The 16,709-nt window shown below is 46.6% G+C and overlaps 1 protein-coding gene across 1 annotated transcript in view; it reads right to left on the bottom strand.

Moving 5' to 3' along the window:
• Positions 1-7,425: 7,425 nt before the first annotated feature.
• Positions 7,426-16,709, bottom strand: part of ACMSD (aminocarboxymuconate semialdehyde decarboxylase) — a 94,087-nt gene continuing 84,803 nt past the window's right edge. The window contains exons 9-10 of the mRNA XM_083153817.1: positions 10,716-10,814; positions 7,426-9,359 (exon numbers count right to left, since the gene is read on the bottom strand). Coding sequence (XP_083009943.1) covers positions 9,297-9,359; positions 10,716-10,814 — 162 coding nt within the window. The 3' untranslated portion in view covers positions 7,426-9,296. The remainder of the gene's footprint in view (positions 9,360-10,715; positions 10,815-16,709) is intronic.

Raw genomic sequence — 16,709 nt, 5'->3', positions numbered from 1 at the left:
CGCATAGCAACTCCAGGCAACACTGGTTGTGGGCGGTGCTAAGTGTCTTACGTCACAAAGAGCGGACCTGCCCGATACTCTAAACGGGATATACGTAAATCGCATACCTCCCAAGTTCTAGAGATGGGCAAAACGGCTCACTGAGCGGACCGGGGTCGACCCGGGTCGGTCAGTAAAAAGATCTAGATCCTTTGGGCGGCTCTGCGGCTCAGTTTGTGTAAAAAAGACAGTTATTTATGGTTTGAGTTAGTGTACCATACCTCCCAACATGACCCTTTCCAGGAGGGACACAATGCTCTGTTTCTGGACTTCCCTCTTGTTTGATTGTTATTACCTGTGTGGAAACACCTTTCTTACCCATTTACCTGTTTAGAACAGGTAATAGCAATCATTCGTTAAGAGGGAAGTCCAGAAACAGAGCAAAGTCGTAGGTCAGAGATGGGGAACCTTTGGCCCTCCAGCTGTTGTTGGACTACACATCCCAGCATGCTCTGCTACAATTTGCTATTTGGCCATGATAAAACTGTTGCAGTGAATGCTGGGATGTGTAGTCCAACAACAGCTGGGGCCAAAGGTTCTCTAACCCTGACCTAGGTGGTGCACTTAACATAGATTGTTCTCCACAGTATTAGCCCGCAGAATCTATGGTTTTACACACAGGGGAAATTGACTAATAATTGAATAGCCCTGCGTGGTAAACACAGTAGATAATTGAATATTGAATACGTTGGGTTTGCCCCCTTATATATCTCAGGGTCTCTTCCTGTGGGGCTACCGGTCTCTGTACTACTACTACAATTAGCCTGTAGCCCCTCCCCTTGAATATCTCCCCAATAGGCCCTCTCATCCGAGCCGGGCAGTGCGATGTGTAGGCATAGACTACAATGGGCTATCGCCATCTCAGAATGGCGGTAGCCCAGGGGTGCGAAGCCGGACTGCCCGATGTTGGTACATCGGGCAGCTTCGCATCCCCCATAGAAACCTATGGGGATGCGGCCGGCGGCGCTGAAAGGGGGATCGCAGCAGGGATCGGAGATTCCTGCAGCGGTTCCCCGATGATACATTTAGTAGAGTACTAGAGTAGAAGATACCATGTCTCTGGTACATGTACAGCTGCTAGCCAGGGAGTACACGGAGGGTGTCAGAAGGAGAAGAGGAGCTTACAGCGGGATGCGGCTCCTTAAAGCGTTCTGTATATTGCACATTTTAGAGAAATGTAATGACATAATCTCCAAGCGCCAGGCCCGCGGTGATCCCCGCCGGGACCACTGATCGCCGTGCTGGGGACAGCCCAGCACCAAGGTAAGCTGCTGGGCTGCCCCCAGCCCCCGTGCACCCCTCCAGCCATAGACCTGGAGGTGAATGGATGCCTCACACCGGCATCCATTCACCTCCTCCGCTGCTGTCTGCTGAATATAGCAGACAGCAGCGCAGGCTGTCTGTGCCCCCCTGTCCAACCTGCGGATGCTGCGGTCCCCCATTGATGTAAATGGGAGCCGGGTCAGATGACCCAGTGTACCCATTTACACCGACTGCCCTCTACCCAGGTCATAGTCATGTTCTACCATGGTCAGGACCTGGGGAAACAGTCATTTGGTCGACTGAACTAGGTCGACATTAGGTCGACATGCTGAAAGGTCGACATGGTTTTAGGTCGACGTGGTTTTAGGTCGACATGGAACAAGGTCGACGTGGTTAGTAGTAGTAGTACGTTTATTTATAAAAAACAAATGACAAGGTAACATACAGGGTGTGTTGAAAAAGTCGGCGTGGTTACAGGTCGACGTGGTTTTACGTCGACATGAAACAAGGTCTACATGGTTATAGGTCAACATGAGGAAGGTCGACAGGTCATAAGGTCGACATGGGGATTTTCACTGTTTTTTGAGCCGACATGTGCCGACAGGCGGTATTTCATGCCCTACCATCCACTAGGGCATGAGTGAGATTATAATAGTGTGGCAAGCGAAGTGAGCCACTGTGCCCGAAGCATTATGAGCGATGCGAGGGTCCGATTTCACTTCCAACTGTGTTGACATTCGGGTCAAAAAACAGCGAAAACCCCATGTCGACCTTATGACCTTTCGACCTTCCTCATGTCACCCTAACGTCCATGTCGACCTAAAACCACGTCGACCGTTCCATGTCGACCTCTTCCCATGTCGACCTTTCTGCATGTCGACCTAGTGACTGTCTGACCAACGCTTGTCTGACGAACAATCCAGTTCCCAGGACCTGGGTAGAAGTCCCGTGTAAAGGAACACGGCGTGTCCCATTTACACTGCCGCTGACCGGAGTCTGACCCGCTGAAGACCCGGGGTTTTGCGGCGGTGTAAAAGGGGTATTAATTTTGCTCGTTGCCAAGGGGGATTAAATTTGTTCATTGCCAAGGGGGACTAAATTTGCTCATTCCCAAGCCCCCCCCCCCCCCCCCCCTCCAAATGAAAGTTAAAAGAAGGCCCCCTTCCCCTCCAAATTAAAGTTAAAAGTACTACACAGCCCAGCAAACTCAGATCTAGTAAAAAAAAACATGTGCACTGCCTAACTAAAGTCTGTGTGTCTGTGAGAATGTGTGTTCATACTTCTACACACCTTTCTGTGATACTGTACTAGTAGAAGATGGTGAAGCAATCTTGCAATGCCTCTGCTGAGTCTGCTGTTGGGCTCCTTCAGGGCTTCAAAAAGAATCTAGATCTGCACATGACACAGCAGCAGCAACAGCACAAGCAGGCTTGTTTTTCTATTCACTCAGTCTCCAATTAGAAGAAAATATCTCAGCTGCCAAAGGTGGCAGTGCTGAGCTCAAGCAATGCATTGTATTGTATGCAATGTAAAACGTAACTGATCCGGATCACCATTTTGGGATCGGCGGATCCCTCGTTCTTTGGGAGGAACCGTTCAAATGAACCGGATCGTTCACGAACGACCCATCTCTACCAAGTTCCCAACATGACCCATCCATTACATTCCGGGACACAATGTTCTGCTCCTGGACTTTCCTCTTAATGTATGATTGCCATCACCTGTTTTAAACAGGTAAATTGATAAGAAAGGTATTTCACCACAGGTGATGGTAAACATACATTAAGAGGAAAGTCAAGGAACAGAGCACCCTGTCCCTCCAGGAGTTGTTGGGAGGTACAGATGGAGCGCCTCTCATTCAGCACCGTGGATCGCCAAAATGTCCCCGGTGGCAATTGCCGGCAGAGAGGTGCTACACCTGACTGAGGCGCAGGAGCGTCTAACACGCACGCACGCCCCAGCTTTTCGGTGATGGGGAATGGAAAAACCTGCCCGTCTCTGCCTCAGGGAGACGGGCAGGGTTAGGGGAGGGGGGTGTGGAGGAGATAGACGAGGATGTGTCGGGGACCGACAGGAAGCTCCATCGGAAGGGGACGTGCAAGCGTCTAATGTGTGCGTGTCCCTTTCTGACTGGTTGGGGATCCGACCACAAGACCCCCAGTAGATGAGGCAGGCTCCATCTGTATGTAATCGCATACCTCCCAACCTTGATCTTTATCAAGGTCTTGATAAAGCTGACATTGTGTTTTGTGAAATGCATTGGTGCTACCAGTATTTCCCTGCTTTGAGGACTAGACCGGGTAGACCCACCTGCTCATTCATCCGAACTGGAGTGCTGCCATCTTGGAAGTCACCTGCCATTTCTTCTTTGGATCAATACCGCACAATCGTTGAGACTTTCTGGATTTGGTCTCAATTTGCCAAAAACCACCAGGATAACATCTCCAGTGGCATCCAAGAACTATTAATTGCCCTAAAGCATGGGTCTTCAACCTGTGGCCCTCCAGATGTTGTGAAACTACATGTTCCAACATGCATTGCCACATTTTTTCCTATGAGAGCATGCCAAAACTGTCAGGGCATGATGGGACATGTAGTTCTACAGCATCTGGAGGGCCACAGGTTGAAGACATGTGCCCTAAAGTATTTCAAACAAGGGACCCACGCCTGGTTCAGTGCAGGTTGCTATACCTATGAGGTCTAAATTCCTCAATTTTCCATATTATATGTGTTTTTAAATGTATTTTTATTGTGCCATTAAAATTGCTATATTATTGGAGCCGTGGAATCTCACTCCAATGGGCTTCTTCAGCGATAGACTATTTGGGCATTCACCTCCCTAAAAAAAGTCTGACTTTTATAAACTCAACATTGCAACAGCTATGCAGGACACGCAAAGAGAGCTTGATGGATGGAAACATCTGAAGCTTTCTTATCTAGGTCGAGCTCATTTGATCAAAATGGTAACCTTTCCCAGATTATTATACCAGCTTCAGGCCATTCCCCTTCTTTAGACGCAGAGAGAACTAAAAGCATTGAATGGTTACTTTACGAAATTTATTTGGGGCCCTAAACGACCCAGAATTGGATTATACAAACTCCAACAGCCTTACATTAACGGAGATATTAACTTTCCGAACCTTTTATATTATAATCATGCTTCTGTTCTACGATTTTTGATAGATTGGATCTGTGGTGAGGATGTATATGCAAATACTTCTGTGGAGAAAGAATTTTTAGTAAATTGTAGTCTAACCGCCTTCCTGCATATTCCGGAGGCTGATATAAAAGATACGGAGCGTGCTAATCCACTGTTGTGGTCCACTAGACATCTTTGGCATATCCTCCGCCACAGGACTAACATTAATGCCTACAATTCTATATTTCTTCCCTTCTTGGAAAATCCTGGTTTTCAGGGAGGTTTGGCTTCACAGCCATTCCAACAGTTGAGAAGGGAGGGCCTGAGGAGAGTGAGGGACCTCTTAGATATGAATTCAAAGATTGCCATTATCATTCACTCAAGCATCTCAGAGCTTTCCTACTTTAGGCCGGTTCCCTATCGCGTATATTCAGGCCAAGCACTATGCTGTTTCTGTGATCCGGGGGTTCACGGAAAGGGATTGGCATAATGATTTTGACAATATGCTATTGCAAAAACAAATGGAGAAAAAGGCTATTTCTATCCATTACTTGTTTTTAAGGCCCACACTTAATCATGAACAACAACGAACGGGCATGAGTGCATGGATTAAGACTATGCCTTCTTTTACACATGATAAAATATTACGCTCTTTACAGACATCTAGGAAGCTAATGCCGGCTATGCAGTATCAGGAGATGTTTTTGAATATATGTCACAAGGCCTACTTCTCCCCCAAACGTCAATACCTAGCAGGAATGATAGACTCAGCCACATGCCCAAGATGTCATGCAGCAGTGACAGACCTCTATCACTATTTCTTTGGTTGCCCTTTGATTAAAGCATTTTGGTTAAAGGTCAGAACATTTAGTTCCAATCATTTAGTGAATTACGTCCTATTGGGGACACTTGAGCTATATTTGGCATGCTTCCGGAAGGGCAAAGGGTGAATAGAGGCTGTAAAAAACAGCTTTTCATAATTAGCGCTGTGGCCAGAAAATCCATATTGCAGGCATGGATAGATGCGAATCCCCTGACTTTACAACAAGGAGAAATTGCTCCCATGTTTTCGCAATGGAGTGGGTGGAGTGCTTACTGGAGAGGGAGAGACGCTCAGAACAATTCTTCAGTGTTTGGGAGGGTTATATTTCTTTACTGTCTCTATCATTGAGAATAAAAATACATAATTTGCTGAGGAATACCCAGTGGTATTCACTACGGGAACTGTCTGGTGATCCACCTGTGAATATTGTTGATTAGCTATGTTCATTGTTGTTTCCTACTGGACAATATTTATCAATCTTAATTTCTCCTTCCTTACCTGCAAAGATTGACCGGATCTCAAATGGATTGCAAATGTATTGACATTACAGTTCATATATGTTGAATTTTACTTATTACTCAAATGTACATTGTATATGTCTTTTGTACAATGGTTTTTAATAAAATTTATTTAAAAAAAATTGCTATATTATTGATTAATTTGATATAGTAATTTTGTACTTAGCGCTTCTCATCACCTTTTTCTTGTTTTCTATTCAGGGAGCTGACCACTCCCTTTCAGCAGAAGCTTCTTGGGGGGACAACAGACGACTAGCGCTTCCATATTAACCTAGTGTTCATTCCTTGCTTTCCAATATTTATCATGAACCTGATTTAAAGTTGAGCACTAATTAGAGAATTTCCAAACTGAGTGATTATTGAACTACTGCACAGGCTGAAATAGCAATTGAAAATGTATATGGATGGGAAATGTAATCTCATAGTTTGACAGGAAGCTGAAGTTTATTGGTGATAACCTGACATTTTCCCAGGCGTTGAGGAGGGTCTGTGACACCACTTCCAGCCTGTCTCAGTCGCAGATTAGTGGAAGCCTCAGACTTACTTTCATTTGTACAGATGGCAAAAACTGTTCCAGGGTCCGTGAATTGCATATGGATTTGCGAGTGAATGTCCATTCGTGACCCATACGCAATTCCCCTGCAATTTAGAAAGTGACATCTTCTCTTTCTGTCTGGATGGCGGGTTTCTCCTCGCAGTCTACTGCAAATTTGCAAATTCTCACATTAGGGGTCAAGTCTTAATCAGGCCCTATGTTCGGTAATTATCTACCATATGTTTGAGTCTTTCCTACCTGTGCCTATCATCTCACTTGACATTTTATTGATGGATGTATCTTTTTGACATGCTTCAGATTTAATAAAACCATTCTGAACAAAATATATATTAAGCTCCATCATTGTCTTGTTTTTCAGTTTGGTTGACCAATGATCAATAGCGTTACTGAAGATGTCAAAGAAATGTATCTGGCAAATGCCAGAAGGGCCAATGTCCTGATGGGCCGGTCCAGCCACGCAGAGAGAGAGAGAGAATGAGGCTGGTTCAAAACACTGCTGGGCTCACACAGACAGGGGCTTGCTGAGCCTCTCTGCCTCCCAGAATTCTGCTTAGCCATCCAACATACAATGACACTGGGGTATGCAGCCCAGGTCCCCGTAACACGTGGCACCACTGTCAACCGTAACCATAGCCCTTTTTCATGCACACTGCAATGTCAGTCTCAGTATGTCCCGGATCATGGGTGTCTATCTATCGATCTACCCATATATATAGCTAACTACTTCTCACCCAAATGAGGAAAAGTACCGCCACTGACCACTAGAGGCCACTCCATGGACCAAATTACTCCTTTTTGTGCTAAAAGATGTCATAACAGAAAGTGAAAGCAATTTTTGCAGGGACACTGATCTGTTTCTCATTTGCTGGATATGGAGAGAGGGAGCTGTGAAGACAGAGATTGGCGGTAGGAGCAGATTGGGGTTGGGGGGGGGGGGTTTGGGGTGGGAGAGTTTGTAGGCTAAAATCTATCATAGTTTAAAGTGAGAGTACATTGCAGGAGTCATACTTTTGACAGGCTATTACTTAGTATGATAATCATTTAGCATTTGTCATTCTATTATGTGCCAAAACCAATAGGTAAATAATGTTATTAAACAGGTGTTTATTTAAACAACATTGCTGAAATTAGAATGGGCCATTTAAGCTTTTTAGGACAAAATTAGTTGATAGAGGACTAAGGGCCAGATTTACTAAGCCTTAGAAAGTGATAAAATAGAAAGTGATAAACCACCAAACAATCAGCTCTGACCTGTTATTTTCCAAACACAGCCTGTAGCATGAGAGTAAGAAGCTGATTGGCTGGTATTTTATAAATCTCCATTTTATCACTTTTGATGGTTAGTAAAATCTCACCCTAAACATTTAGGGACACACTCACACATTAGGTGGTAGTTGGTAAATATTTGCTGTTGTAAAATGATATATATTACTATAAAGTCCAGAAACAATGATTTACATAAACAACATAAAGCCCTCTGTAGTGGAGAAACCTGGGCACATTACATAACAGACACACTTTGTCATGCACAGGGTGGTGTCATTGTAGACACATTCAACTTACAATAGTGCACCTGATTGAGTCTCATATATTGGTGAGGTTCATGTAGTTATTATTTACAAATGCGCAAAAATGTCTGCAAACCCTTCAGCGCATGCATTACACAGACCTGCTCGCTGGGCTGCGAGAGTTCAGAGCCCAGTGAGCAGGTAAACGCCACCCTGCCAAGCTCCCCCAGCTCCTGTGCACGGCATGTGTTCATAGCCATGCACAGGGGGAATCAGGGGCCCTGCCTCCAATGGCCAGGGAACACCTGCATTTCGAGCACTACCACTTGTGTATGCCCCTTTAGATTTGGGGGAGTTATTTTGTTTCTGTGCAGTGTAAATATTGACTGCTTTATTCTTACACTGCACTTTAGATTTCAGTTTGAACACACCACACCCAAATCTAACTCTCTTCACATGTTACATTTGGTCTGAAATTGAATAAGGCCCTATATTCTTACTATAATGTGTGTCGCATCTGTTCTGCATCATGGCTCTCCCTAGTGATATCCATCCTGCATTTACCGATGATGGACAACATTGCTAACGACCTTCGGGAGCGCACACTAATGATATAGTGCATACACTCAAGACGATATGCACAAAAATATAATAGTCATTATTATGCACATGGTTTACTATATCGTCTAGTGTGTAGTGTGTACAAGCTTGATGACCTGTATTTATAGCTGCGTTAAGAAGTACAGTATAACAGACAGAATTAAAGCTAGTAGGTACAGTCTGTGTTTTTAAACCAGTGTTTCCCAAACTGTGTGCCTGGGATGCTGCAAGGCTAGGTTGATGCTCCTGGACCATTTGAAATTATTATGATTAAAGTGATATGCAAAACCAGCGCTAGTGGCAGCCAATCGTAAATCATGTGAACATCAGGAGCACAACCTTGTACATTATCACCTAACTGAACCCAATGATGACAGGTATGCAGGCAGTTTACTTAAACTTGGAAAAAAAGTGTCAATAAAAAAAAATAACATTATCCGAGGGGTGCTGTGTTATCTTAGGTAAAAAAAATACTGAACATCTAGAGCACCATGATTTAAGAAAGTTTGGACCATAGCTTTCAACAATTCAGAGAAATTCATCTCAAGTTAACCACTAATGTTACTATTGTTCATCTAAGTTTCACTACTATTGTTCATATACGTTTCACACACACAAACACAAACACACAGTGCGTTTTACAAACAAGTGTGTACATTATTAATACCTGGGAGGAATAATTAAGCACGGAGCCCCTCAGGCTTATCCCAGCAGTATCCTAAATTCACACCCATTTATACATACCAGCAAGGCACACATTTAATAAACAAACAGTATTTAAAATATACTGTATATGGAAGTAGGGGAGAACTACTGTATAGGATATAAATGTATTTATGAAATTCTGCCATCATTCAAAGTTTCTTCTATCAAGTCCAAGAAAATCCAAAGCATTTACAGCCAGTAGCTTGTCCTGTAAAATATAATATTGTTTTACAACTGTGATTTAACAGTACTTTCTATATATGTTAAATTGAAGGCATTAAGAGCAAACTTAAGCTGGGTACACACTATGGGGTATATTCAATGCGGGGGGCGAGCCACTGGTGGCGAGCTATACGGCGAGCATCATTGATAGCTTGTGGTCAGTATTCAACTCACCCCAGTGGCGTAACTATAGCACCGCAGCTCCCACCACCGGGGGGGGGGGGGGGGGGGATGGGGCGCTGTGCATGTGGGGGCGCCGGGGGCTGCGGTGCTATAGTTACACCCCCCCAATCCCCCGCAGACTTACCTATCTCACTGGTCCCGGCGGCTCCGTTCTTCTGCTGAGGACCACCACAAAATGGCCGCCCCTATATAGCACACAGTTCTCTGAGACCAGCGCGATAGGTAAGGCTGCAGGGGATTGGGGGGGGGGGGGTTTGCATGGGCGGCGGGGGATTGGGGGTGCTTGGCGGGGCAGCGGCGGCGGGGGGGGGGGGCCCTAATGGCGGGGGGGGGGGGGGGGGCGCCAAAACTTAGTTACGCCACTGACTCACCCCCTTCACTCACCGTTTCCACCTCGCTGGTTCTTTTCAGATGTGCCCGTCAAAATGGCGAGGCTCGCTGCATCTGCCGTGAACCTCACCGTTTAAGGGAATACTTGCTGTCTCCTGACGGCAAAGATTTCCCCGGAACATAGAATACAATGAGTGGGCGGCGAGGGGGCTGGATGGCGAGGATGGCTTCTCCTCACCAGAAAAAAAAGGCATCCTCACCGTACAAACCCCCCTTGCCGCCGTTCGCCGAGGGCATTGAATCATTATTAACAGTTTCTTATATAGTGCGCACACATATTCTGCAGCGCTTTACAGAGAATATTTGAACATTCACATCAGTCCCTGCCCCAGTGGAGATTACAATCTATATTCCCTACCACATGTACACGCAAACATTCTTCTAGGGTTAACTTTTGTTGTTGGAACCAATTAGCCTACCAGTATATTTTTGGATTGTGTGAAGAAACCAGAGTACCCGGAGTAAACCCATGCAAGCATGACGAGAATATACAAACTCCACACAGTTAGGGCCATAGTGGGAATTGAACCCATGTTCTCAGTGCTGTGAGGCAGTAATGCTAACCATTACACCATCCATACTGCCCTTGTATATGTTCTCTGTGTTGGCATTTGCATCTGCTAGTCTTTCAGTCTAAAGATATATATTCCATGTGCATGATGAACTGTTTCCTTAATGATATACACTACTACTTCTACTACTACTACTACTACTACTACTAATAATAATAAAATAATAATAATAATAAAATAATAATATTAAATCATACTTTTAGTTTTTCGTCAAAATCTTCCATTGATTCAATAAGATGTCCAGGGGTGTGCTCTCCGAGTGGGAAGGGGTAATCAGTCCCCAAAAGCACTTTGTCCTGAGAATTAAAAAAAAAAAAAAAAAAATTTTTCAGGCAACCTACAGTACAGCCTTTGCCGGTTAACTGTAATGTTGGTCGCACAGTACACGCTGCAATAGTAGGACCAATCCCTCACTGCTGATAATGAAGCTTGTGGCCTGAGCTAACTGTGATGACTGGAATGAAAAGTCCTTATACAGCATGATGTCATACGCAGTTATAGGGGGTGTGGTATAACACACCGACAGTCAGGATTCTGACAGTCATTAACCCAACGTCGGAATCACGACTGCACAGCGGGGGGAGCTCAACGAAGCCCCTTGCAGGTTGGCTGCGCTTGCCACGCTGCGGGCACAGTGGTTTGCTGCGCTTGCCACCTATTTTATTCTCCCTCTGTGGGGGTCGTGGACCCCAACGAGGGAGCAGTCTGGATTCCGACGTCGGGGTAATGACTGTCAGAATCCCGACTGTCGGTGAGTCATCCGGCACCCGTTATAGGCATAGTTGCCTACCCTCCTGCATTCTGCAGGAGACTCCCTGAAATAGCAGCACTCTCCTTCGTGTCACCTAGCCCACATTACACTGTTATATTTTTTTTGGGGAAAAAAGGGAATGAGCAGGGCCGGCGCAACCACTAGGCAGGTCTAGGCATTTGCCTAGGGCGCCGGCCACTGGAGGGCGGCAGTTCGCCCCTCGCCCCCCGTGCAAAGGGGGTCCCTGCCGGCTTCTGACAGAAGCCTGCAGTTGTGTCCTTGCCACGCGGGTACCTCCTGCGGCGCTGAGTATAAAGCTTAAGCTGGCGGCGGTGGGGGGTCCCTTCAGTGAATAAGAAATGAAGAAATCACTAGCGCTATGCGGCGGCGCGGGAAGCGCTTCTGTTTTGAAAACACTGGCCGCACGGCGCACGCTGATTGGCTGAGATTCGGTGCCGATTTCTTATTCACTAAAGGAACCAGCTTTATCCTCAGCGCCGCAGGAGGTACCCGCGTGGCAAGGACACCACTGCAGGGCTGGCTCCTGTCAGACGCCAGCCTGGACCCCCCTGCCCGCTCCCCAGACGGCGCACCAGGTACCCCGGCACCGGGGCGCCCCCACCGCGACTCGCCTGGGGCGCTCCGGTGCCTTGCACCGGCCCTGGGAATGAGCGATAGATACCTTTACATTGAGTCATCAGCACCATTTCCAAGCACTTTACCAAGTATAGTAGCTCTTACTAACTGCTTTGGGGCTCATCTACATTTGTATATAAGTAATTTTACAAGATTCCTCTCAGATGTAGCAGTACACACCCACGCTTCTAGGTGCCACGTTCTCTTTTCCTAATCTCTCTATATATGGAATTAGACACACCCTTTAGGGGGAGCATGACACGCCCCCTCAATGGGGCGCTGTGCAAAAGTCTACTACCAACTATAATCCCCCTGAAACTAGTTTTCAAAAGTAGGCAAGTATTGTTATAGGGGAGCGAGCATCACTCCTATTAGTCTACATGTCTGTGTTTGTAAGAGCAGTTGATATGATATCTTGGCATTGAAAATCCTGACAGTCAGGATGCCAACAGTGGCGTTCCAACAGTCAAAAACCAGGGTAAGTAATTTAGGGTCTGATTGAGATGTTAGTATAGGTCCAAATTCAGCCCTGTCTTCAATGGTGGGAGTCTGCGCAATAATTCAAATGTGCAAACCCCCTTAGCAAGCACCTTCAGCAAATTTTTAATTAGCCATGGCACACACAGCCTGAGTGATAGGCAGGGGGCGTTGGCTTAAGTCCACCCATCGTTTTATGGGCATGCCAACAATAATGGTGGGCACACCTATAGAAAACTGCACAGACCCCAGCGAACGCAGACGTGCCCCTGCGTGCCTGAGGCAGGTGGATGACGTCACATGACGTCAGTGCCCGCCCTCAATTTGCGGGAAAGTGTCCATCTGAAAAGGAAGTCTGGGCTTAATTTTCATAACGAACAGAGGAAAAATCATTGTGTGTGGGCGCATGTGAGCAGATGTGTAAGCGTACAGCATACCGAGCGGATCTGGCTGGTGGGGGGGGGGGGGGGGGGTGTTCATCTGGTCGGTGTTTACCTGCTTGCTAGGCAGCAAATATATGCAGCCTAGTGAGCAGGTCTGAATTACCCCTTTAATCCTATCCCAATCCCTAACCCATCTATCACGCTGCCTAACTCTGGACCCAAATCAGACCTGCTCGCTCATCTGTGAACGCTGGCCCCCTGCCATCCAAGCCCATAAGCAGAGTACACATCCTTTTGCTAGCACCATCATAGGATTTCTTGTCCTCTGGCCGGTGTTTGCAGCCGCCGAGTGACTCCCGCTTGTATGGACGCGAAATTGGAGGGGGCGCCAACGTCATGTGCCTGCCTCGAGCAAGCAGGGGAATGCCTGCGTTCGGGTGGCCTGCCCAACATTTCTAAGGGTTCGCTCACAGATTTTGTAGGCACACCCATGAAATGCTAGGGGTCCACCCCGGAATGCCCCCTGCCTGTCAGACAGGTTGCGAGCAGTCTGAGATAGTTAGGAATTGGATGAAACGCGTTGGTCATGGCCATATGACACTAACAGATTCTGGACAACCAGCAGACACCCGTGTTTGCTGTGTATAGACACCCGGCGCGGAGGAGAGCCACTTCCAACATCTGTTCCATCTGTGTTTCGGCCGTGCCTGCTATAATATCATCAGGCTGATTCAGGTTCACTGTACCCTGTGACCTAACCATGTGAACTTCTAGCCTTCATAGTCTTCTGTCGACTTTATCAATATTGACAAAGTGAATGTCGACATCATGGCCTCACACCCCTGATGTCTGTTCTGGGTAGTGCCAGTCTTAGTTGGCACCAGCAAATCCAGATTATTACTGTGAAACGGGACATATAGTTATTGCGGAGAGTCTATAAAATTATGACAACAATTGAACATAAATGATCAACCCTGACTGCAACTGACAAAAGTTGAGGCAAACATTGTTGACAGTAAGCCTTGGACTAGAATAAAAGCCCTTGTTCCATCCAAACATGCGAGACACCGTACAAAGCCGAAGCCTTGAAAGGTTCTGTAACATACTTCCCATCTATACGGCTGATTATGTAGTAGAATAAAATAATCACAGATATGGCAGCAGCCTTGGCACAATGATTTATCTATTCAGGGCATGTGCCCGTAGGAGGGAGATATTCTGGGACACTTCTGCTGAGGATACAGCATCTAAGTTATTGTTACCACTGAAGTTCTCTACACTAAAACAATCATGACTCCGGTTAATAAGATAATTAGTAAAATATTATTATTTTAAATTTTTTTGGCAAACTAGTTTTTATTGGTTATTAAAGCATCAATGAGTATACAAGAATGTAACAGTGGTTACACCATATCGTACAAATCTGAGATAATACTTATTTTCTTTGGTGCAGCAACCAAACACAAGTATAGTAGGAAATGCAGTTAGAGTTTAATGAGTAAGGAGAGGGAGAACATAGAGGACAACGAGGGGAGTATTTGAATGGTGAGGGAGAAGGGAGGGGGGGAGGGGGGTCCGTCATCGTAGTACTAGTGTGTCAAGTTCTGTGTCATATAGGATTTGTAGAGTGGAGATTCTTTGAAGGTGAGCCATGTCGGCCAGGTAGTGGTGAACTTCGAGGGTGATGTCTGCAGAGTATAAGTGAGGTCTTCCATGCTCATATAGAAGTCTACTCTCTGTATCCAACGGGATATAGGCAGTTGCGTGGGCGTCCTCCAAATGCAGGGGATAGTGGCCCTTGCTGCATTTACCCAGGTGCCGCAATAATGAGTTTTTATATTGAGAAAGTGGCATGTCCATCAAGCTGAGGAGCCAAAATTCGGGAGTTTTTGGGACTGGGTACCCAGTAAGGTCCCGGGTGATTTTGTGAACATTCTGCAAAAAAACAGTCAGCACACTGCATTGCCAACATATATCAGGGGGGGTGCCTGGTGATTGTTTGTATCTCCAGCATAAGGCCGAAACAGATGGAAACATTCTGTGCACTTGTTCAGGGCAGCGATACAATCTTGATATTATTTTGTATTGGGTTTCTAAGACCTGGATGAAGGGTGAACTGGAAAAAAGTGTATCGAAATATGCAAGATCACTGGTCCTCTGTAAGTTCATGCTGTAGATCTCTATGCCAGTCGTTGATAAAAATGGGGGCCGGTAGGGGAAGACTGGCCAAACAGAGTTGGTATAAATGTGAAATTAGGTGTCTGGGTATTGAATCAGTGAGGCATACCTTTTTAAAGGGGGTGGGTGTCCATCCTATGCACCATAGGATGGACACCCACCCCCTTTGAAAAGGTATGCCGTGTGGGCACGAGGAGGTAATGAGGTTTCTTATTTGTAAGTATGCGCAAAAGCAGCTGCAGGGTAGGTCATTATTCTGAATCAGTTCAGTAACGGATCGGAGTACTGTGGGACCATATGCAAATCCAGGGGGTGGGCCGGGGGTGCACAGGACTGCCCATTTTGAAGCTGAGGGATGGGGTTTTCCAATGAGCCCAGCCGCGTGTTTCTAGCCCCCTGGAAACCGGAGATACTGCCAGGCAAAGCTGGAACATTTTCCCTATAGGATAACATGGAACCTGCTAATTCCGGCCCCCCACCCAGTTCAACGGCTGCCAGTTCCCCCTTAGGCATCACTGAAGCTCGAGGTTGATCTCAGTCGAACCCAAATCGCTGTGCCTTCAATCTGATACCAGGCTGGATCCATATGGGTTAAATGGGGCCAGGGATATTGAGGTTAAAACGTTTTTTTCATTTCTTAAATGTAATTTCATGACTGTTCATGTTCTTTGAGGGCAGATTTCTCTGGAACCAAACAGCCCAGTTTCACGGGACCAAAATCATTCGAAGCAAACTCAATAGTTCTTCAATATGATACTGGTCTCATGTAAATGGGTCAGTTGGTTCCGAAGATATAGCTGGTTGGTTAAATGGGGGTAGGGAGAGGGGAGTGGTTGTCTCTCCCCCTCACACCAGAAAATGCAGGGACTATGCTGGTGTATAAGGGGTCAGCCTGGGAATGTCCCTGCATGATCCTGGGACCATATTCCCTGGTAAATCCCTGCATTTTCTGTTGTGAAAGGGGTATTATTTCAAACAGTCGTGACCTGCAGTTCTCTGAATACAGCCCCCTGCTCTCTGCCCAGCTGTCAATGACTGTCACCCCTGCAGCTTCTGCTCCAATTCTTCTCCCCGCTTTCACCTCAGCCCGCCCCCCCCTTTAATCATGTGGTGCCGGCGCCCGGCGTGCTCGCCCGATGTCACGCACAACAACAGCGCGCACAATATTTCAAATGTCCTATCGGCTAGAGGGGACAACAGGAGGGGAGTGGGAGCGTGCTCGGCACTGCGCTCTGCTCCTCTCCCCATAGAAGCAAGCAGCAGCACCGCTCTCCATCTCTCCCTGCAGCAGCAGTGAAAGCTCATATAAAAATTTACAGTAAGTGCCACTTTTGGGGGCATTGCTTAAGGGACGCTACAAGTGGCAGTATGTGGGGGCATTATGCATAATGTGTGGCATAATGTGTAAGGGGCATTACGATGTGCAGCATCATGTGTAAGGGGCATTATGTGTGCAGCATCATGTGTAAGGGGCATTATGTGTGCAGCATCATGTGTAAGGGACATAGGGCCTTATTCTGATCGGAGCGGCCAAACGTGCGTACGTTCACAATTACCGCACGCTAGCCGTACGCGGCCGTTGGGGTTAAGTCCACCCACAAATCAGCCGCTTGCGTACGGGCAGAAATAACGTAGAAGGGGAGTGGTGTACAAATGAGCGTACGGCAACGTACGCGGACGGGCCAGCCCTTGCACTCCGACAACAGGCGTACAACTGAACGTATGGTGCCGTCTACGGCCGTCTTTCCTCCGTCTCCCCACCGCCT

This window comes from Crinia signifera, chromosome 7 (genome assembly GCF_055691185.1).
Source record: "Crinia signifera chromosome 7, ASM5569118v1, whole genome shotgun sequence".
Classification (NCBI taxonomy): domain Eukaryota; kingdom Metazoa; phylum Chordata; class Amphibia; order Anura; family Myobatrachidae; genus Crinia; species Crinia signifera.
This window is presented reverse-complemented; position numbering and strand designations above follow the sequence as displayed.